Genomic DNA, 23969 nt, shown 5'->3' on the forward strand with positions numbered 1-23969 from the left:
CGATATCGCATAGAAGAAAATTAAGGACGAACGATTCTATTTTTCTTTCGAGCCTGTGTAATTCGAAGCAATAATTAGAAAAAACACGATATATATATAGAACAAATTTTTGTTCTAATCTAATTAACGATATTTTACATTTAAGGGAAACTATTCGAACGGAAGAAGAGGACGAGGTTAAAAGTATCCATCATTTTAAAACACCTGCACATCGATGATGCACGACCAAGCTTTTAAAGAGAATATATCCATATATATATATATATATATATATACGCCTCGTGAAACGGATTTTCAAAGGATTTTCTCTATCGTATTTAATATTTTTTTTCCTTTGAAACAAGAATTAACTCTCACCTTGCTTAGATAAATCTCGGATGGCCAAGTTATCCGACAACCACCAAGTTTCCTCGATGGCTGGTCATCGCGCCAGCGCCTCCCGAGTGACCAGCACGTACCCTCCGCTTTCTCGACGAACCGCCAATCCGTCCAACCCCGCGGCAGTAAGGACGCGTTCGTGCTCACGCGAAGACGCGGACCGACGCCGCGGCACGTCGATGCCGATTACCGACGCTTCCCCGAGCCTTGCACCCTCGTAAATGCACCCTCCTGCCCGGCGACTCCGCCTCGCTGTCCACCTGGTAGCCAGGTAAGCCAGCCAGGTTTCTCCTCCGCATTACTGGCTCGCGTGACACGGTTCATGGTCTCGGATTTGAGAGGCTCGAGTTCGAGGATCGAGTTGTGGATCCTTGGAATCGTTTTTTTTTTTTTCGTCGAACAAGTGGAATGTTGGGGAATGTTTGGAAAACGTTGTGGGCCGAGTTGTGGAGTGCGGACAAAGAGGGAATGTTGTGAGGGAAGTGGGAGGATGTTGGAAAGTGTTTGAAGGAATCGATCGAAGATGGGGGATCTCTTCTTGCGAGGATAAGGAACGTGATACTTCTTTTCTTTTTTTTTTTTTCTTTGGACGATGATCGTTTTTTGGAAGTTTCGTCTCGAGAATCATCGTTGAAGGGGATGTTGTGAGGGGATCGGAAGGGAAGTGGAAGATGTTGGAAAGTGTTTTGAAACAGTCGATCGAAGATGAAAAGGATCTCTCCTTTCCCTCGTTTTTTTAGACGATGATTTTTGCAAGCTTCGTCCTCAAGTTGGAATTTGATGATGAGTGGCCATTTTTTTTGGGATTCGAGTGTAATTATTTTGAATATCCGTCGCGTTTTTTCGAGCGTGGTCGCTCTCGTGACTGTGGTGCACGAGGTCGTACTTGAAATTTCATGGGTCATATCTTTTTTTGGTCTTGGCCGGATAATATCTACTACGGAATCGACGCGATTATTATAACGGCCACCTTGACTTACGTTGATCGCTTGGAATCGAGGTTCTTCATTCAAGGTGGTCGTTCGTTTCCTCTTGGATATTCAGATATCCATTTGATTCTATCTAAATTTCAATTTCATTTCAGGCTTTATATAAGACACGAGTTACCCACGAGTTGGTAAACCCCTTTTTTTTAAAAGAAGAAAAGCTCACGCGCCTCCCTCGTGGCGGACTCTTTGCGGATGTATTCGTATCAGATCGATAAAAGTCCGACTATTCCACTTAGTTAGCCGAAAGGAAAAATCTTGCGGAATTTCCTTCCTCCTTGACCGAACGACACGGTCTCTCTACTTTCCAACAGTTATATCTTTCAACGTTAGACACACGTATCGAGCATTACTACTCCAATTCATTGAATTCAGGAAAAAAGGTTACGTAATAGAGAGAATCATTTTGAATAAGCGATCGATAAAATCCATCGAGATACGAGCCACGTTTCTTAAGCACTCATATTTTTCCACGCCATATTTCGGCGGTGAAACGTGCGGTTTTTTGGCATCGAGGAAACGATGATCACTTTATTTAACATATCGCCTTTTGTCGTGCCCCCGACATTATACGATTAATATGCACGCTTATACTTATGATCGATGACAATTGTCAAGGAACACTAAGAATGGACTGGCGAGAGAGAGAGAGAGAGAGAGAGAGGCCAGTTTGAATTAAAGCAACGACGCACGTGAGAAATTTCCTTGCCAATCGAACGGAAACGTAGATATATATATATATATATATATATATATATATATATATATATATATATATAAAACATGTGTTTCCGTTTCTAAATGTTTCCAAGAAAAAGAAAAAGGAGAAGGAGAAATAGAATCAGAAATTAAAATAATATATACGCGTGTGTAGTGTACAACAACGTCAACATTTTCGAATTAATTGGAATCGCGTCACGGAATAATAACATAGGGGCGACGAAAGATTTTTATATACAATATTGTTTTATGGCACGGCCAAGTAATTATGAAGCGACACATCAAAACGTAATTTCGTTTCGCGTGAAAATTTTTCCCGCTACTCCCCCGGCCGCAATTTCCATTGACTATCAATTACGCGTACACGTTCGTGCTTGAAATTTAACCGCGAGATAAAAAAAACTTGCGCCCTTTTTTCTCTCTTTTTTTTTATCCCGCTTTTTTTTCGTTTTCCAGTCTATCAATGGAAAATTGCATGGCCCGTAACTTGCTTAAAATTCAACCTCGATTCGTTCACCTCCGAATCCGTAAACGTAACGCAATCTACGTGTTTTTATATCGTACTTTTTCTTTTTTCTTTTTTCAACGAGAACGAGTTAAATGAAAAACAGGAAGAGTGTATTAACATACTGTTTATCCGACGAATTTTATTCTCATTTCCATTTAAACGTCATTCTTTTCTTCTCTTTTTTCGCGAGAGGAATATTCCAAAATTTCTTTGTCTCTTTTTCTCTCCTTTTAACATGCAATATTTTTTTTAGGGGGAGGGGAGAAGAATCTTGCGCAACAAGAACGATGCAAACGATTGCACGGGGAGAAGGAAACCTCGAAACCGCTGTCCGTACTCGCGTAGCAATTAATTCACCGGTCTTTGCTCGACTGCTCTGTGAAATAATCGGCTGTTGTACATGATCGTTACGCCGCTCGGAGCTTCCTTGGCCGGTGGAATACACAGGTACATACAGTGTACACACACACACGCGCACACATGTTAAAAAGGGAGGAGGGGTCGTTGATCCCGACCCCCGAGAGTTGCAACCCGACTATTTCCAACTATTCTCGTTAACGGTGCGTTGATTTACTTTTTTATCTTACGTTTTTCCCCCTCCTCCTCTTCTTATTTCCGTCGATAACGTATATATCGTTAAAACGACACCTTGCATCGTTCGATGAAAGGAGAGAAAAGGAGCTCGGCGGAAAATAGCGTTAATCCTTGCAACGCAACGGATGTTTAATTAAAAATGATGTACGTCGCTTTGCCACGCCGTTAACTCGTTATTTATAAAGTCGATCATGGGATACGTTCCGGCCGGGCCTCGTTAAACGAGCCTCATTAGGCCGTCGAGCGTTAAGTTGCCGCGAAATTGAGGCGAATCCGGAGCGGAGCACTTTGTTGTGCGAAGAAAATTGATTAATCGGTGACAAACATTGGAGTTTTGGTTTTGCTTTTGTTCTCTCGCCTCTGGATTGAAAGATTAATCGCTAAAGCTAGGATGAAAGTTTGAATAAGTTTTTAAGAAAGAAAAGTTGGGAATAATTCAAAGTTTGTTCCCTCTCTCGTTAATTCGATCGTTTCATTTTTATCATTCTCGATTATCTCTATCTTTTCTTTAACCGTTTAATAATAATTGGCGCGAATAATTTTCTAAAACGAGAGTTTCCTATAGTTTAAACGATATCCAATCTCCAAAGCTTTCACCGTATTTTCGATCGCAATTAGATAGAGTGCAGAATTAGAAGCGCAGATGGAAAATGCAGTCGATCATGTCACTGCACTGTTCGTATCTCGCGTTATGTAGTATAATTTTCGCGGTGTCAAGGCCATTAATGAATCTTCCTGAACGATTGATCAGAATTGTATCTCTGGTGTGTATTCGTAATAATCATGACGCGATTACGTTATCAGACGCGGTTCAGAGATCAACAAATTTCTATCTAAATCCGACGAGGTGATAAATCTCTTGGGAAATAGAATAAATCATTCGTGAAATCGTTCCGTTTATAAATAATTTTCAAGCTTAATTTATAAAACGATATCTATTCTTAGGCATTCTTTTCTCTCATATACGAAACAAATGCGAATACCGTTCCCCAGAGAATTTGCTACGTCCCAGTTCGAGCGTCTAGATGCTTTCAACGGATTCCCTATTAACAATTTAAGCAACTTAATTACCGGAAACTATCTCATCAAGTCGAGCAGTCGGAGCCGTGCTTTATTTATTTCGACACAATTATTTCATTCAAGAACAATTCGCCTCTTTCTTTCTCTAACATTTGTCTAACATTTGCATACGATTCCTTTCTAATTTATTTATTTTTTTCAACGAAATAAAAAAGAAAGAAAGAAATTCCTTTCGAGAAGAAAAATTTTAATTTCATTCCTCACTTTTTTTCTTCTTTTTCTTCCATGTTGTTCAAGTAGAAATTGAACGAATTATACTATGCTATTCGAATAGCACAAGGCGTGATTATCTTTTAAGAAGAATACGTGAATTTTTTCAACGAAATAAAAGAAAGAAAGAAAGAAAAAATTGAAATTCCTTTCGAGAAGAAAAATTTTAATTTCATTCCTCACTTTTTTCCTTCTTTTTCTTCCACGTTGTTCAAGTAGAAATTGAACGAATTATACTATGCTATTCGAATAGCACAACGGGTGATTATCTTTTAAGAAGAATACGTGAAATTTTCCTTCCACGAGAAAAAGAAAATGGATGGATGCGTCTATCATCTCCGCCATCTCTTCTCACATCGATGGACGTTGAAACAGAAACAGTTGGTTGGAGATAGCCCCCTGTGATTCACGGGTGACGTATTTCTAGAAAGCGTGCACTAATTGTCGGGAAACGTTGCACGGGATACGGCAGCTCTCAGATTCCCCGTTGGCCTGTCCATTAATTTGAAACAGCCGGCCACTGTAAATCAACGCGCCCCGTGGTACGCGAGCCGTCGCTGCGAATCACATTTCGGCCACGAGGTCGCCGATTCGCGCCCGATTCCTCTTCATGCCGATCAGTGTGCTGTGATTCGAGGAATGTCATTGGACACGATGCAGATTCTTCGAGGACCACCGGCGTGGACCGCATCGACGCGTTGCATCGGTTTCCTCTCCTCCGGATGGTTCCTGGATCGTCCATTCTTCTGTGATTATCGATTACTTTCAATAATTCTAATTTTGTGAATCGTTATTAATGATTATCCATTGTTATATCCATTGTTAGTTGTAATTGTGTTAGAGTATCACAGTGTTGGAGTGTGTCGATTTGAGGAAATTTTAAGGGGATTGAAAGGAAGGAAGGAAGGAAGTTTAGAGAAGATGTTATTTCGGACTTTTGATCGAAAGTGTGCGACAAAGAATTTCGTGTAAGGAATATGGGATTGTATGGGATCGATGGTTGAATGAAAAGGTGAAGAAAGGGATTTGAATCGTCTTACGATAAAAAGCAATTTGAGTAAGTGAATTCTTAGTACGCAATAGTAAGATGTAAAAAAAGTCATTAGGATTTTTTTTTTCAAGCTAGAGAGTATATAAGTTGTTTGATCGATGCAATTATTCGTAAGGGAATGAATAAAAGAAACGTAACGGGAATGAAAAGATTTATCACAAGTGAAACGATGACCGGTTCTTATTCCATTGATACATTTTTTTAAATCGTTTCATTTCACGATTATTTATTATATAAAAAATTTAACACGTTCGAAAACTATAAAATCCCTCTTCCATGACGTGAATATCAACGAAAATTTCTATCTCAGAAGGAAGATTTTGTAAAAATTTTTTTTTTCATAAACTCTTTTCGATTCAAAAGTAATATTACCACGAGATTTCCAAATAGAGATGATATGAAAAATGCATCAACAGCGAAAAATTCGTTGACCTACATAAAATACTTTTATGCAATTTAAAAAGAAAGAATAAAAAAAAAAATAAGAAGAGGAAACGAGGAAAGAAATTCCTCGAAATCCACTTTCTCGACAAGAATCCTCGCAACGATTCATCATCCGGCGCCGTCATCGATCTTCTTTTTCTCGTTCGCCCATTAATGCGAAACACAAAAGAACGAACACACATACGAGAGAAAAAAAAAAAAAGAAAGACTAGAATACAGGAAGGAATACGAAAAATGTAGATCAAACAACGTTACGGTATAATCGTAATAAGCGTACTTATCCAACCATTCCCGCGTATGAGAGCGTGAATAAAATGCGTAGACGTTTTTATGTACAGTTCAATGAGGCTCGTTACAACTAGAGTGAATAATAATTGCAATCGTTCGTGGAAATGATCATTGATCACGGATGTTGCACGAGCCAATCGTCACACTCGAGTCCGATCTTCGAGGGGAAAACGAGGCGCGCAAGAGAGAATGTAAAAAAAGTCCAAGTCTTTTAAAACAACTGTTACCGTTTATTAGAAACGAACAGAACGGGTGGAGAATATTTCGAAGAAGGCTGATTCCTCGAACTTCAGAGACGAGTTTTTTATTCTCGCGCAAACCCTCGCGTGGTGGAGAAAGAGGAGGATGCGGGGGCGTTGATAACGTCGAAAAAAAAAAGAAAGAACGAGACTAAAATTCGATCACGACGAGGGGTCGATGAATAAAAAAAACGAGCTTTTATCGAGATCTTTTTATTAAAGTCAGTGAGTCTCTAGAGAAATTATTTACAATATTTTTCACGATGATAGTTTTGAATAATTATAATTTTTATGATTTTTATATTTTCAGACACTTTTCAGCTGTGATGATTTTCTGTGTTTCAGGTGAGAGCGACAACGGATTTTGGCGTCCTCCTCATTTTGGTCGTCTGCATGAAGGACTCGAGGTACTATACTTTCTTTGCTATAATTGTTGGATAACTAAGTTTAATAAGCCATTATTGCTCGAGTATCTGTTTAAGCAGGTTCTCGTTTCGAGCATTAGAAGTGTTATTATGTCAAGCAGCGGTTGTTAAAAGTGTCCACAGTTGTTATTAACGTGCTCGGCGTCGCGTGCAACTTTTCTCGGAAAGAGATGTGTTTATCAAAGCAGAAGGGACTAGAAAGTTTCGGGTTGCGTCAGTTTGTCGACGATAGTGGTATCAAACGGCAAATATTATTAACGAGGAGCTAGAATTATAAAGCCGGAGAATGGAAACAACTTTGGTTGTACGTTTTGGTCCGTTTTACTCGTGCGCTGCTGAATCATACTTTCGAGCAATTCGTGTTTGCACAACGTTTTAAAATTAAGAAAGATAAGGAAATCGTTGTACGTAGAGAAAGACTCGGTTCGATACGAGTTACAAAGTTGAAGAAACTTTAATCGAATTTAACTTTAATCAATTTTTCTTCAGAAGAATTCCTTCAATTCGTATCCCAATCAATTCAACAAATGGAACAATCTTCAACTTTAATTTAAATTTCTTCTTATCGATGCATCTCGCTCTTTTTATAAATCTTCGTGACACCAACGAGAGCCAAGTTATTTCCTCGACATATATCGAAAAGCTTAAAGTCTAAACATAATTACATTCCAACCATATAGTCACGAAGAAACACTTTTCCTTTTTACTCAACTTGTTACTTTAATTCCCATTAAAAACGGAGAAACTACTAATTTTCAAGACAGTGCAATAATAATAATCGAAGATAATATCAAAAATGATCGAGATTGTGATGGATCAGCTACGATAACCCACGAATATTTTCTTCTCCAATAAGTAACATTAGAAACTTTTAACTCTTAATTACACTTTTCTGATTAGACTTTCGGGTTACAGTTTCGGGGCCTCGAAAGGATGAGGCGATTCGAGGACGGCCATGCTCAACGACCGCCTCCGTTCAGGGTGCTCGCGGCACCCGATTACCTGTCACCCACCGCGATACCGCCACCCCCGCCGCGTGCACCCGAGCCCTACAAGATCGCGCCCTCTTCCACGTCTTCCTCGAGGGCCCACAGGCGGTCCAGCTTCGTGATCATCGCGGACTCGAGGCCCGGCTCGCCCGAGACGAGGAGTCCATCCCCGACCTTGGCCACCGGCAGAGTCTCCCCTTTTCGAGGACGCGGCTTCAAGGGACCACCCCCTCGCTCCAGATCCAGGCCGCAGTCACCCGAAATCGCGGACGGTCGGAGGAGGGGAAGAAACGAACGACGAGGTAAGATTTATTCATTAATCATTTTTCAAACGAATTTTTTCTTGCAAATAATTTATACGATACATTCGTGTTATCTATTGTAAACGTTATTCTTGTTTATTCACGATCGTACACAGAGCATGAATGTTTCGAAATGATGGGAGAGAATAATTTATGTAAAGTATATTTTATTTCTTCTCTATCGAATTTACAATTTGTATATCGATCATCAAACGAGAAATATTTTCATCGATGAATCGCTTTACCCTCGCCAGTTTCAGTGTCGCAACAGAGCAGCCCGAGAAGAAGCCTGATCCCTCAGCCGACTCGTCAGCGTTCGACGTCGCTAAGCAAATCGACGGAGCGGCTCTCCTCGCCCAAGTTGGGGCGGCGCACGGACTCGCGGGGCCGTTTGACGGATTCGAGGAATCGTTTGAACGCCTCGGGAAACAGCAGCAGCGTGGCGAGCCTGGCCTCCCGCCGACAAGCCGCGAGGACGCCCAGCAAGCTGTCCCCGATCCAAGGGACCCCTACGAAACCGGAGAGGACCCCGACCCAGTCGAAACGGGATCGATCAGGAGGGAAGGAATCCGCGCCGGCCAGGCAACAGAAATTTGCCGTTTCTCCGTCCAGGCACAACGCGTGGAACGCGAAGAAACAGGAGAGGGCACCCGTTTCGGGGGGGAAGACGGGGGGGAGCAAGGAACGAGTGACGTCTCCGTCGAAAATCCCGCTCAAGACGAATCGGGTCGGCTCGAATTCTTCTTCCTCCTCGAACCCGTCCAGGTTCATCACCATTTCTAATCAGCCCAAGGGCAAAAAGGGGGCCGATAAAGGGGGGTCGAAGGGGGTTGGCGCGAGCGACGAAACGAGCGTGAACGAGTCCGGCCAGGATGGGGGGAAACGGAGTGAAACGGAGTCTCGAGCCGGCGAGAAAAGCGCCGAGCGGATCCCCGATCTGCACTTGATCGATCTGTTGAAACAGACATCCACGGCCACGGGGACGTCGAGCGTGGTGAGCACGACGGCCACCACGGCCGTCCAACCTCTTCACATCGACGCGAACGCGATTCTCCTCGACAAAGATGGGTTGGAAAAGAAAAGTCTGGCCGAAGAGAGGTCGAAGAGCCAGAAGAATAGCCTTTCCGAGAACAAATCTTCCAACTCGCCGAACCCCGACGATTCCAAACAGATCCATAATTCGCAACACGTCGAGGATCATCACCACCCCCGTCACGCGAATTCTCAGATCTCGAGATCCAACAGGTCTAACGGTAATTACGGTCGGGCGAAGGGTGGCGCGGAGGGTAGGAACGATTCTCCGATCCCCAACGACAGCAATCACCAATCGAAGGGCAACGGTACGGGGCAATCGGCGAAGAGCAAGGGTAACGGCGCGGCGACGGGGAACGCTGATTCGACGATTCAACGTTCGAACAACAAGATGAGCAACGATCCGAAGAATTGCAGGCCTAACGACACCAAGATGGTGGAGGAATCCGTCGCGTTTCAACCCGTCGTATCGAACTCGTCGTCCAAGGCGAGCGAGGTCGAGTCGTCGAAAGATTCGGCGAGAAATTCCTCGAGCACGGAGAGGGGAACGGGGGTGGTGAGCGGTGGTTCGGTGAAACAGGAGGAGGCGAGGACGATTTCGAGGTCGAGCGACAATTCGGGGACAAGGGTCGCGGCGAACGCACCGGTGAAAAGCACCCCCGTGTCCGACCGTTCCTCCGTATCCTCGAAGGCGAACAACAACGGGTTGGCGAGCAACGACGCGAACAAAGTGAAGAGCGCGGCGGGGGGCAAGGTCGGGAACGAGGGAAGTGGTACGTCGTTGAAGTCGTCCGGGGGGGTGTCGGTCGATTCGATCGAGAGCGTGCGATCCACGGACACCGGGGTGAGCGTGGACACCGTGAGGGGGGTGTCCTCGCCAAGGGAGAAAACGGGGATGCACGTGGTGAAACGGGCCCAGGAGATCGAGACGTTGAGCGGGAACGTGGTGCACCTGGAACAGAACGGCGAACCAGCGTGAGTACGATTTGTATTCCATCCCTTTCTTCTCCGTGAAAAATTTCCTTTCCTACGAATTTCCTCTTATCTTTGAGAAAGAGAAAGAGAATTTTGCGCGAATTTGTTTTTACTTTTGAAAAATATCGATTGTAACCGCGAGTACTACTCGAGAACTCGATGGTATTTTTCTTTTCAAAATTTCGATTCTCGAGCGTAATTCCGTGATCTCACGGAATCGTATTTTATATCGGGACCGGGATAGATATTAATCTGGAAAGATCCACAAGGTGCTCGGTGACTATTTATGCCGTCGGAAGTGACGATAAATCGTCGGCGGATCCGATGCGAAGCCAGTATCAAAGGACACGGCGTACTTGGGTGTACGTGGTAGAAGGTTGCGCGTGTCGGGCAAAGCAGAAAGTGACGGACGCGACGGATCGGAAAATCGAGTTATTAGTTGGAGGGTTGCCGCGACACGAAAGCCGAGCATCATTCTCAATTAAAACGAATCAACCTTTCCGTGATGAAGAGCCGCGTAATGAAAAAAAAGAATCGCTTCCGGTTCTTTCGAGAGCGTTATGCCTAAAATGCCTTCGTTCGTTCGTTCGTTTGTTGAATTTCATTTACCCTCGCGAGGCCCATTTTCTTTTCTCCGACACGAAATTATCGCCCGAGAGCGAGAGCGCTCATTATCAATTTCCATCCGTATAATGAACGATGAATGAACGAAGATTAATCCGTAAATATCATAGCATTTATGAAGTGGCCCCGCTTCATTAAGACCGTGTAATCGCCGCCAAGAATCACGAAACGCTGTAGTTTATTACCGAGTTATTTATCGTTACGTCTTCCACTACGTGGCTACCCTTACAATCCGTCCCTGGATAATCGGATTTTACTAAGAATTAATTGTGCGCTACATAAATACCGAATGTGGGTTAAGTAAAGCGAAGAAGGATCGAGTGTTTTCCCTTTGTTCGGTTCCCTTTAACTTTCGCTCTTGAATTACAAATTAATTTTGAAACGATCCAATCTTGGGATGGGTCAACCTACGATATTTAAATTTGTCATTTTTTTCTTCCTGATTCGTACAGAAATAGAAATATTGATAATAACGTATTATTAACTGCACGTAAAATTAATAGATCGTTTAATCGTGGAGAAATAATTTTTCGACGAATTTCTAAAAACAAAACGAAGTTTTATCAAAGAAAGGTAAGAAGAGGAAAAGGAAAAAAAAAAGAGAAAGGATCGTGAGGGAAGTTGGAACGTTAGAAGTTGGTCGCTATGAAATTGTTTCACAACTTGTACTCGCCGGAGCGGGCATCATAGACAATGTGAGAGGGGAAAACTTGGCCCATCGTAAGATCCACAGAGTTCCTTCACCCCGGCTAGTTATAAAGCACCACCCTTCCCAGTGGTCGATGCAACCAAGCTGGGTTTATCGATCCCGCGGAGATTTACATCGCCACGGCCTGGCTCAAGGGGATTATAAATCAGAATTTCGAATCGCCTCGTTATACGAGCGTCGCTAATTAACTTGAATTGGTTGGTAGCTGAAGGAAGAAATGAAGGAGAGAAGGGGGAAAAAAAAAGAAAAAAGAAAAAAAAAGAGAATGTTGAAAACACGAGACCGTTAGACCGTGTCCATCGTTCGCGCCTCCGAACTGTAATTTTTTTTTTTTTAATTTTTTTTCTGTATCTTTTTTTTTTCGTACATATTTCGTTTCGTTGAAACTCGTTTGAAAAATTGAATAGAAGAAATCGGAATTCAAAAATTGACCGATACTTTTTCTTTTTTTTTTTTTACATTTCCTTTTTAGAAAGGAATAATTACATTATCCATTTGCTTCTGAAGAAAATTTCATTTTTATATTGCATAGAGATTCTTTTCGAAGGCTCGAGCCAAACTGCAGTTAAAATTGTGACATAATTGTAATTCGCAATAGTAAGGAGTGTGCAGGAGTTTTACATCGATTTTACGTTATATACGAGAGGCGAACCATTTAAATCGTACGTTGCATTTCTATTTATAGAGCGTTAAAAAAATTTATCAACAATGATACAATGATAATGATGGATCGATAAAATTGTAATTGTAATACTCTATCCTCTATTGTGGTTAATCGAACACGTAATATTGTTAGCCTTGTATTTTTCAAATCGTTTTGAAAACGATGATCGTGTGTCGCGTTGGTACAAGTATATCTATCGTTATTTCGCCGCATCGATAGAGGCGACTCGTTCTTAACTCGTTCTTAACTCGTAATTATAACGAGATTAAATTCTTTTTACGCGACAGAGACCCCACACGCAGAGACCTCCCTCCCCCGTAATCGTACGGCGAGATTTTATTACAACCGGCCACGTTAAAAGTGACTCACAGGGTGAACCGCAATAGCGTGACGATGCTGCGTATAATCAGCGTACGAATACTGAAACGTCTTTACAAATATGACCGTGCTCGAGGGATGTAGGGCTCTCTCATGAAAATGTTCCATCCAACGAATGGAACGAATATTCATTGAATAATTCATCGCATCTCGTCCTATCGTGTACCTTTATTCCATTGAACTAATTCTCCGAGAGGGAATTAAATTGGATTATTTTCAAATTATCACCCCATTGTGACGAGTTATTCATATATATATATATATATTTTTCGTTCTTTCTCGATAATCCTCGATAAGAAGCAATTGGAAATTGCGTATACAATACGGAACTTTAACTTTTTCCCTTTTTTGTTTTTTTTTTTTCTTTAATATCTCGGTAAATGTAAAATGGGCACTTCGTATTTATGGGGACATTACGAATGCAGAAACAATTATACTCTCCTCGTATAATAGAAAGTTCTAGGTGAAATTTAGCGTGAAATATAGCCGGTAGTTTAACGGCGAGCTATTAGCTTATTTTGAACGCGAAGACAATCCTTCCTTCCAACTATATTTAATCCTTCCCAATTTTAGTTTCAAACGAGCAAACGCCCACGCGAAACTAATTATTTCCACCTTAACGACAATATTCTTAACCGAGGTTTAATCGCATTAAATTCACCCGAGGTGAGAGAGAATTTCCCATCGTTTCTCTCTGGAGAAGGAGGAGAGCGCACACGGAGAGCGGCTCGATTCGATCCAAATCCAAATCGATCTCGCGTTACCTTTTCATCTGGTTCGGGGCCAGATCCAGTACCAAACAAGTACCTATCCGTAGAGGTGCTGATCTGAAAATAATCTTTGCCAAACCCATGAGGCGCACAATATCGTCTTTGCTCGTGCAGCCATCAGCCCCAGTGTGGTTCGAGCAAATATTATCACATCTATTATTAGTCGATCGTCGGTTGGCGAACGGGATTCCTCTAAAAACATGGTTACACGTGCACGCCATTTCCGGCCTGTTGAACGTAAACGTACTCTAGTTGCCGCGATCGATCCCTCTTTCGTTTTGTTGCATCGAATTCCGTCGGCCCGCTCTTCCATCTCGATCACCTCATCCTCCTCCTTCCTCCTCCTCCTCCTCCTCCTCCTTGTCTGTTACGCCTTGTTTTTAGAAAATGGAAATATACCACGCGGCTTTCACTTATTTTTCGAGGTGAAAAATATTTTTTTCGCCTTTCAACCGCGAGCTCGTTATCTCCAAGTTTCTCCTTAAATCTTCGGGATCGCCGAGATTCCAACGGTTCTCCCCTCCGAAGAAGAGGCGGGGCGATCTTGTTTGTTCTCGAGGAACTCCGTAGATCTCTCCTCGACCAGGTATCATCCTCTTGTCAGACTTGTGAAATTCTCGGCGGAAAATTCTTGGACGTTGACCTTTTTACGCGAGATACGTAGGATTGGAAAAGTAATAAAATGACGAGTTATAAATAAATTGTCATCTCGTTGTTTGTATTGTATTTAAGCAAGTTGGAAAATTGTTTTTTCTTTTCTTTCTTTTAATTAAACAAAGCAAATTTACCGCAATAAACGTGGACAGCCTCATGTTATTAAGCTCTAGATTTCTATTAAAATGCAATGCATCCATTGCAGTTGATCATTTGATTATTCTTGAGCGAGAAAAAAAAAGGGTTCACCTCGTTCGAGGAGAGGAAAGAAACGTGGATAAAATGAAATGTGACCAATATTTCACGCTCGACATTTAACAATGTTTCACAAAGGTAAGGATCAATATTTCAGAATCTGGAAACTTCGAGATCCTCGTAAATAATACATATGCGATTCCGAATAACGCGGTCATCTTTTTCACGCGTCAATATATATATATATTTATAATCCCTTTTCAGATGTAAACGATTCTCTTCCCTCCGAGAGAGAAGTATTAATAATGTATGTTTTTTTTCCTTTTTGAAAAAGAAAAATATATCGCGACTCTGCCGATATAAAGCATGCAAAGCGTATTCATTCCCTCCCTGTAAATCAATCACAGAATCTCAGAAACGTTTTCTGGTATGAAAGCAATTGTACCGCGATTTATTTAACTACGAGTCACAGCGACGATAACACACGTGCACGTCCAGCGCTCATTTAATAAACTCCAAGTAATATCCGTCTTCCACTTTCCAACCTCTATTTTTATTTCATTCGACACGCTTCGCTTTATGATGAATTTCGAAAAATTTGACGTTATATTTCACAATTGTTTCGCATTACGAAAATGAATAACAATCGGTTAAAAGTTTTTCTTTAAAAGAAATAACAAGAAAAAATTATTCTTACAATTGCTTCGATCACTATTTATATAATAAATATACAGATAACATTCGAATTCGATTCCGTATCGAGACACTCGAGGCGACGTAACCCAAAATAAATAAAGCGAGTCGAATGAAAAGTACGATCGAGGAAAATAAATACACGAATCAATGTACGAATTTCGATCGAGCGTCATTCGTTCGACGAACGGTGGCGAATTAACATGCCACGTACAACGCCTTGCTGAATAATTCGCTGGTTGGCCGTGTGTTTGGGACTGATACAACCAAAAATGGACGTAACGTGGCCACGTGGATTGACCGACGGGCCGTGGGGGGATCGCGTGCGAGGTCCAAGGTCGAGCCACGACCACCCCTGTGTGTATTTCACCCCTCTCGCTCCACTTCCATTTCTTCTTCGTGCGCATCGCTTCTTCCATCCGGACATTTCTCGCGTCTCGTGATTTTTTTTTCGGATTCGTGTCAAAGGACAGGGAAGCTGAAAGGGCTCGCGTGACATGGCGCGGCCTCCTCTAGGAACTAGCTAGCTTCTTCTTCTTCTTCTTCTTCTTCTTCTTCTTTTTTCGTGTTTGCCCCAGTTTTTTCCTTTTTTTTTTCGCGCGACATTGACGTCAATCTGTTGGACGTTTATGATACCGTTTAACCCAACTTCATATTTCTTCACGCTCTTAATTGATTTTAATAACGGTTTTTTTCGTCGTTGTTACGAATAATGGCAGTATTTATACGTAACGAGGAGGAGAAGAAGTTGAACGAGAATAGGGAATGTTATTATTGTACGACGAATTGTATTATTTGCAGGATTGAATAGGGAGATTCGTGTCTTCTTTGTGAATTGGCTTTATTCGATTTGCAGCTTTCTCAGTTATGAGCATACGTTGTTGGGAGTTGTGTGTTTTCGAAGTGGCATTTATGGGTCGATTAAATGGTGTATTCTCGAGGAATTAGTGTAAAAGATTTAGGGTAGGTAATTAGAGACGGTATATGGTTTAACAATGGTTTCAATGAGTGGGAGAGAAAGGTTATTCACTGATCCAAGTTACTGATTCTAGGTCGTAATTAAACTTGGAGTTTATGATCAGCCAAGGGGTTACAATTATCAAGGATTAAACATTGGTTTTATACTTTTGAATTAATCGCTTCTCAGTCGAAGCTGATGAGCTTTTTTTCTCGTACGTTCGAGTTAATTGCTCGTTGTAAAGAGAGAGACAGAGAGAGAAAAAAAGAAAACGTATAATTTTTTACAGTCACTTTTTAGACTTTCGAGATTTCTAAATTTATGTCGAGCAAACATATTAAATGATGATCATTTCGAAACAAAGCTATGCACCGATATAATTGTATCGATAAGAACGTCACGGTATCCAAGTACGTACACAAGTTGGCGTGAATTTATTGCGACGCAAGAATATATTAGCAATTACCAGAAATCAGCCGTACCTGCCATTTTGACGCACACTTCTTTGACACACGCACGCACGTACACGTAAATATATACGCCGTTGCTTAATTCGTTTCCTTTTACTTCCCTTTGTGCGGCCATTGCTAGCACAATTCCCAGAAATCACGTAATTTGACGAATTCCCGCGATCACGCGCAGTTTGCCCTAATTTTTTTTCACAACAACGATATTGTTCGATCATCGAGACGCGATTCCTTTTTCCTGGAGAAAAGATTTTCGAGAAACGAAAGGGGAGAATCGACACGTGTCGATCGCAAAATTATCATATCGATTATTTATTCGAATTATTTGCAACGCGATTAGGTTTCAACCCCCTTGTTTATGTTAATATAACCCGTGTCGGTCACGTAACTTAAAATTAACTATGTGGTACGTGTGAACCTCGCCGTTTTCTTTTTTTTTCTTTTTTTTTTTTTTTCTTTATAGCGTACGGTTTTTATTATTCGTAACTAAAACGTGTAGGCTAATTTTTTTCTACTTAAAAAAAGAAAAAGAAAAGAAAACACGAGAAAGGCTCCCTTTTTTTAAGGAATTCGATCTTTGCTCCAGATTCGTTTCAAGAAAGGAAATTAGTTGTGTAATCGAGATACGTTATCTCATCGGTTCTTGCTCTAAAAACACGCAAAAGACGATATTGAAACGGTATTATAACGAGGCTGATTCATTTATGCGATACATCACGGCCGTATCCCTAATTTCTTCACTTTTGCTCCCGCGTGTAATTCCTCGGAATTAGTTTCGCTCGTAACTTAACTAATTACACATAATAATTTAATTACGTATAATTAACAAGAAGAAAGCGCGCCCATTGTCTTTTGCGAATTTTTTAGAAACGCCAGATTATAATTGTAACTTATTATCCAAGTAATTTGATTAGCTATTCTCTCTTAAAAAAAGTTACAATTATAAATTAAGGCTTATCGAAGCTTTTTAGCTTTATCGCCTGTAATAATCACACTTTTTAAAGAGAAATTTTCGAAACGAATTCGATCCAGATTGCTTCATAAAAACACTTTGAATTTATCCAATCGCGAGTAATTGGAAATACGTTCATTACGATCGTATTCAATCGTAATCGAGAATGATTAAGTGGGTCAAAGCAATCGCGGATCGCTCGTTTTGTTTAGCGCCACAATTCTCTAATTGCGAGCAAGTGAAAGTAATAACAAGGTAATCGCGTTGCTGAAACTTCCTCCTCGGAGGGTTAATGACGCCTGCACATTGTAAACTTTTAACTGCACGATTTTGGCGGCGCTCTGTGTCGTAATCGCCCCCCTCCCCCGAGAATCGCCGCGCTGCCAACTTTTAATAGTTTTGTTGAACGCGTTGCACGATTGACATCCATTTTGCACGCGTTCCAAATAAAAATAACTAAAATTTCGATGGATAGCTCTTAGTCAATAGGTGGATTCAATAAATGGCGTGCGTGGAGAATAAATATATTTTATTTAATAATAATAAAAAGATAATTAATAAAGAGAAAGAAAATACAGATATCTCGTGTAACAGAGTTAGAGATAGTATGGAGATTCAAAATCTTTTTAAATACAACGTTGAAAATAATAGTATTCTCTCTCCATCTTTTTTCGAGTTCGGTCTCGAATCTCTTCATCTAGACTTAATTTCACGATAACGTAAAGTGTACAAAATGAATGAAGCTCGAATTAACTTGCCACGGCAGAACTTTTATATCGGCAGACCAATTTCAAAGATAATTTACATTTTCATCGCTTCGAAAAGGTTTTGGTTCAACTCGTTCATTGCACGTAACTTTTTCTTTCGTTGCATACACACGAAAATTTCTTTTATATTTATCCAACCGGTTTAACGGTTGTTTTATCTAACAGGTTAACAGGGCCACGTGACTGTACGCAATACATCAATACCACTTGCACAAGACACCATTATGCCACTATTTCGCATAATTCTCCGCACCGCATAATGATACGTTTCTTTATGTATCACTTATCCCACAAAACGTTTATTATGAAACGTTATTATTATCAGCTGGAGTTTTTACGACGGCATACAAATTTCTCCAAGTATTCTCGATTATTAATCGCTTATAAAATAAGGAAATTTCGTTATTAAAATTATGAAACGAACGTGTTCAAGCGTTCTTCAAAGATCTTGCAATCTATAATTGTCGAATCGATTATCGAAATATTTTTCTTCCCTTCCCTTTCTTTTTTTTTTGGAAGTTATAATAATATTCCGGAAAAAAGAAATACGCGGCCTTATAATAATCTTAAATGGACATGCTAAAGGAGAAAGTTGGCGTCCAATTCTTCAGGGTCTCGCGAGCGAACGCCGCTCGCACGCGCATTTGGCAAGACTAGCCTCACGAATCAAAGTGGCCGCAATTAAAGAAGGGTTCGTGCCATTGAAATATCGTTATGGATCTATATTTTCTGTTTCCGTCAGCTGTTCAGAAATCACGTAATACGGATATTTTATTATTACATTCGTGTTTTTTAATTAAACGTCTCCAAACAAGAAATTAAAACAAATTTTAATCATAATTTACTCTCTTATCTCTGCCAGAAACTTAAAACTCTTGAAACTACAAGATTTTTGCAAAACCAAAGAAATAACTTTTCCGGAAGAAAAATCATCAAACTATCCGAGTCGATCGAACGTTCATCGATATATAATAACGAAAAGGAAAATAAATACATAAAACCAAACCGGAAAAAGAAAGAAATAACGGAGTCACGAGAACATCGAGCGAATAAGAGAAAGAAAAAAATGCTGGAAAGAGGGGGAGGGGGTGGAAATGGACGTGGGCGCCTTGAAAAAAACGCCGATGTTAAGGTAAAGAACTTCACCGTGCCCCGGCGCTATCGATTTCGCGGTCAACCGAAGGAAGTCTCTGGTGTACGTACGTGTAAGTAAGTAAGTAAGCAAGTAAGTAAGTAAGTAAGTAAGTAAGTAATGCAGTGTCGGCCTAAGGAGAAAATCTTTGCGTGACCGACCCGCTGGCCGGCACGGTTCAGTCCACCCTCTTCGCTTCGCCGCCCTTCGATCTGGCGAGGTACGGCCAACCCCCGAGGACTGCGGCACCTGCAATCTTCGTGCGACACAGGGCAGCGATGCTCTGTTCGCCAGCCGGACGACAACACACGACACCCTCTTCCACCATCTCTCATACGCGCTTCTCTTCCATTCGAAATCGATCCATGGGATTCATCCTCGGTTATCTTTGCCTCCGCTCGCCGTGAACCGCGCGGTATTTCCGCTCGGTCATCGATCACGAGAATCCCACCGTTGCTCATCTTGCAATAATACAACCACGGAATTAGGAGGTAAGAGTCTTGCTCTCTCTCTGTCTTTTCCACCTGCGTTTTGTGGTTGAAGGAAGATTATAATCGGAGGAGGAGTGGAGGATCGTACGGTAACACGTGGGAATTTTGTGCACGTTGCTCGTTCGATCGATACGAATGTTACGCGTGATATTATCTTGGATTTGTGGAACCGGTTGTGAAGAACAGTTGGGAATAGTGGGATTCGATTTTAATTGATATCCGATTGTTGAAGAAGATTTGGAAGGATATAGATAATATAGAGATTAATTATTGATTTCTGGCTGTTTGGAACGAGGAGGGAGGTAAATAGGACAGGCTCTCTAATTTTATATATTGTTTTTATTAGTTTCATCAAATTTAAAGATCGATAAAGGGAAAAAGATTATTCACGTTTGAAGTGAATTATCAAACAACGTGTATTTATTGCTTCATGTCTCGCCCAGAGAAGCCTACGTGTCTGACCAGCGCGATGCATATTCACTGGGGAAACATTCAACATCACGATCACGGTACAATTAAACAATTTCCTACATCGTTAAAAAGGAAAAAAAAGAATAGGAATAATTTTCTTCTGATACAATGTGATAACATACACATGACAACATAATTCGTAATAGCAATTACGAGAAACATTAGCAATCCAAATATTGACCAATTTAAGAAAATCTAATTCTAAGATTAAACAAACCCCGATCTTCCGGATTTTACCGATCTAATCCTCGAGAATCGACTTAACACCTCGACCTAAAATTTTACACTTGAAAGATTCAATGGCTGCCAACTCGAAGGCAAGCATCGTCGTTCCTTTCCTTTCAGCGTCATCGACGCCTGTCATTCCTTTTCTTAATCGAAACCTCCTTTATCGCGGTGGATAATCGATCGTGCAAGCGTTTCTTTTTTTTTTTTTTTTTTAATAATGCTAACAGCCAGTAACAGGGTGCGGTCGTCCTTCGATTGCAGGGTGCTGGGCGCCGCGAACGGCATCGGTGAAGGTGTACCCGAGAGGCTTCTTACGCGTTGGAGAAGATCCCTGAGTCGTTGCTGCGAGTGTTGCCCGAGCATGAGGTGTCTGGCGTGTCGCACGGACTCGAAGGGCCTCACCTGGCCCGGAAACCACGCAAGGATCATGAGGATCGTGAGCAGGAACGAGCAACTCTCCGCCAGAGAGAACGTTCCTGCTGGCTGTTGGTCTAAATTCAAGAACAGATGCAGGTAGATGCTGTAGAAAATTAATTGGAATTTATAATAATTGTTTCGAACGAAATTTGTTGTTGAAATTGTTTTAATCTTTCAACGGAGAAAATGAAAAAAAAAAAAGATACATTTAGAGGATTTGTTTGGAATAATGATTTGGATAATGTGATTTCTAGAGTTTTTTATTATCTTCAGTCAATCGATACATTTATATATATATATATATATATAAATCGAGTAATTTATTTCGTTGGAAAGTATGATGTAGCTTTTAAATGTGTGCATGCAGCAGATTATTACGATGAGATTAAATTAATATTGTGTCTCTAAAGAATTCGTCCAAGGATTTGTGTGACGCGTTTAATGACTCGCGTCACGATAACAGATATTCCATTATTAAATTATTAATATTTATCGTACTTTCTAACAATCTTATCGAGAAGATCCATCTTATCTAAATTTATTTGGATTTACTTGGAACGTTTCCACGAATATTAAAATTTCTACGCGCATAGAAAGTAGAAAGTACTTGGTAACTTGGAAAGTTAAATTAAAAATATAAAAAAATATCATAAATCATCGTTTTATCTTTTATCACTCAGATGCAAACGACTGAGGGAGATGAAATGTTGCTCAAGAAGATCGAGAGTCGCGCCTGCCGAGGCAACTGTATGCTGCCCACCGGAAAGAAGATTCGGCGCCATTTGCCGGCGCCTGTTCGACAATTGCAAATGCAAGCGGAACGCCGAGGCAGAGCGCGCAAGAAGTATACGTGCCAAGCACAGTCTTACCAGTGTAGCGCCACCTCCTCTATCAGAGGTAACATCTACAAATTACGAGCAAAGAGAGAAAAGAAGGGAATAGACGAAAAGTTTATTACATCGATTAAGATCCAATGATAGATCAATATCGATCTTAGAGGCGTTTTCTGCAATTCCAACTTTCAATTACACGTTATTAGAAATATGAAATCATTATAAATCTCAACAACACGTTATTGCGTTGGATCTTTATATTTTAGAGATATATAAAAATTACACCTAATGATATATTATTTTTTTAAATGACAGGAACCGAAAGCTAAGATACCGGATGTCTTGGTAGAGCACAACTCCTTAATGCGTGGCGCTATTCCCTGTCTACCAGTTCCTCTTGCTTGGTTTTGTCTCGTTTGGAACTTATTACTGCCTGGCTCTGGTAAATGATACTCTCTTTATCGATGATAAAAAAAAGAAGAAGAAGAAAAAGAAGAAAAAAAATTATTTATCATTAATGTTAAATCGTTACCGGAAAATTTAGACGGAAAAAAACCGATCGAATTTCTTTTTCCAGGTACGGTATGGAGCGGTTTATTTAACCTGTGCACCGGCCAGCCAAGATTCTCAGCGGTGGCTGGGCTGAAATCGAGACTGGGCGCGTTCGTGGTGAACCTGGTTGTCGGGGTGGGTCAATTATTCACCGTTTTATTCTGCCTGGTTGGGTGGGGCTGGAGCATCTGGTGGGGCGTCACTTTGGTCCGTTTAGCGAGTAAGTAATATTAACCATCGATCCGAAATCAACTTCAGTTTCAACCGGTACGATATGCCGGAGGTTTTCGTGCTCTTTTTAATGAGCCCATAATTCAAGCTGGAGGGAAAAAAAAAATGTGTTATCCGCGTTAAAAATGGATTTAACCTCATTCCTTCCCAGAAAGAACAATCACTTACCGAGATAAGAGAGAAAATTGAAGTTCTGCAATTTAAAAAACACCGACTCGATCGTCGAGAAGCGACGATTATTTTTTTTTCTTTAATTTTTCAATTACTCCAATTTTTTTTTTTTCTTTTTCGATAATGAAATGTGCATATATTCGAAGAATATGTATCGTTAATATCGGTAAGGTAAATTTTTCCTCCCTTTAATGGAGTATAACATTGGATGATAATTAAAGAACTGACAAGGATAATTTTTTCAGGGAAGTACAAGAGGTTCAAGGCCTCTGAAGCGGCCAGCAACGATCCGGAAACTGGGGCGAGGGATGAAGAACCGGCGGCCCTACCCCCAGGTGTACCGAGTCAAGCCCTGAGAGGGATGGAACGGGTTCGATAATGATGAAACCAACGAACACGATTCCTCGATTCTTGCCAGAAAAAATGATTTTTATATCGTCGGTTATTAGCGATTTTTCACTACGTGCCTTCTCGAAAGCTGCGAACAGAGAATTGGAAACTCTTCGCTTGTTGGACTCGTACGCTAAAAAAGATCCGTTTGTAAAAGAAAAAAAGAAAAAAGAAAAACAAAGTAGTTTCTTTTCTCCTCGATCCGTACGATATTTTCTACGAAATTGTAAAGGACCTCGTTCTCTTTTTTCACAATTTATAAAAGTAAAATTCGAGGAACTTTTATTGTCGAAGAATAACTTCGTTCTCGAAAGGAGGATATTGGAAAAGAAAAAGAAGGAAGAAGAAGAAGAAAAGAAGAGGAAAAAAAAATAGAAAAGAAATATAAAACGATGGTTATAATGGTTCGCGATCGAGGAACGAAACAAAGTTCTCGGAAATTAATCGCTTTCAATGAAAGCATATACCTATGTGTGGCGTTCTTTCAAAATGTACTCGTTGCGTCGAACGAAAATTGTTTCTTTTTTTTTTTTTTTCCATTCATTTTCGTTCATCCTTTATTTCTGTGCTCACAAATATGATATAGCTCTTTAGATTTTTTTTATATTTTTTATTTATTTATTATTCTTTTTTTCTTCTTTTATTTTATTTCGAAATGAGAACGTCTCTCGGCGTTCAAAATCAAAGAAGAAAGACAAAACGTGTGACCTTTTTTCTTTTTCCTCTCTCTCTCTCTCTCTCTCTCTCTCTCTCTCTCTCCCTCTCTCTTTCTCTCCCTCTCTCTCACTCCCTCGTTCGAAGGTATTTTTTTTTTTCTTTTATTTTCAACGTCGATGGAATAAATACGTTTTGAAAAAACGCACTTTATATTTTTACAAGCGCAAAAACACATATTATATGTATACATACATTCATATATTCAACTATCCGACTTATTCAACTTACAACTAAAAATCCTTGTAAATATGAAAATATATTACTTACATCGGTTTTTAATCTAA

At 40.6% G+C, this 23969-nt stretch overlaps 1 protein-coding gene across 3 annotated transcripts; it reads left to right on the forward strand.

The window, feature by feature from the left end:
- The first annotated feature begins 357 nt into the window (after window positions 1–357).
- On the forward strand, window positions 358–23969 carry LOC100576454 (protein stum). Of its 3 annotated transcripts, XM_003251673.4 has the most exons (10): window positions 358–649; window positions 2846–3039; window positions 6844–6905; window positions 7839–8214; window positions 8469–10221; window positions 20636–20887; window positions 21472–21688; window positions 21940–22066; window positions 22202–22396; window positions 22824–23969. In XM_003251673.4, the coding sequence occupies exons 4-10, from the start codon at window positions 7857–7859 to the stop codon at window positions 22955–22957; spliced, it is 3036 nt and encodes a 1011-aa protein (XP_003251721.2). In that variant the 5' UTR covers window positions 358–649; window positions 2846–3039; window positions 6844–6905; window positions 7839–7856; the 3' UTR covers window positions 22958–23969. The 3 variants fall into 3 exon arrangements, with proteins under 3 accessions (XP_003251721.2, XP_006571441.2, XP_006571440.2); XM_006571378.3 differs by lacking the exon at window positions 2846–3039; XM_006571377.3 differs by lacking the exons at window positions 358–649; window positions 2846–3039 and adding an exon at window positions 4775–5224.

This window comes from Apis mellifera, linkage group LG1 (genome assembly GCF_003254395.2).
Source record: "Apis mellifera strain DH4 linkage group LG1, Amel_HAv3.1, whole genome shotgun sequence".
In the NCBI taxonomy this organism is placed as follows: Eukaryota; Metazoa; Arthropoda; class Insecta; order Hymenoptera; family Apidae; genus Apis; species Apis mellifera.

Bases quoted from the DNA above. Each gene is read 5' to 3' on its own strand.
- LOC100576454 (XM_006571377.3), top strand. From the start codon at position 5,116: ATGTCATTGGACACGATGCAGATTCTTCGAGGACCACCGGCGTGGACC. The intron at 8,215-8,468 runs GTAAGATTTATT...TACCCTCGCCAG, and splicing joins GGGAAGAAACGAACGACGAG to TTTCAGTGTCGCAACAGAGC. The intron at 10,222-20,635 runs GTGAGTACGATT...CTTCGATTGCAG, and splicing joins GAACAGAACGGCGAACCAGC to GGTGCTGGGCGCCGCGAACG.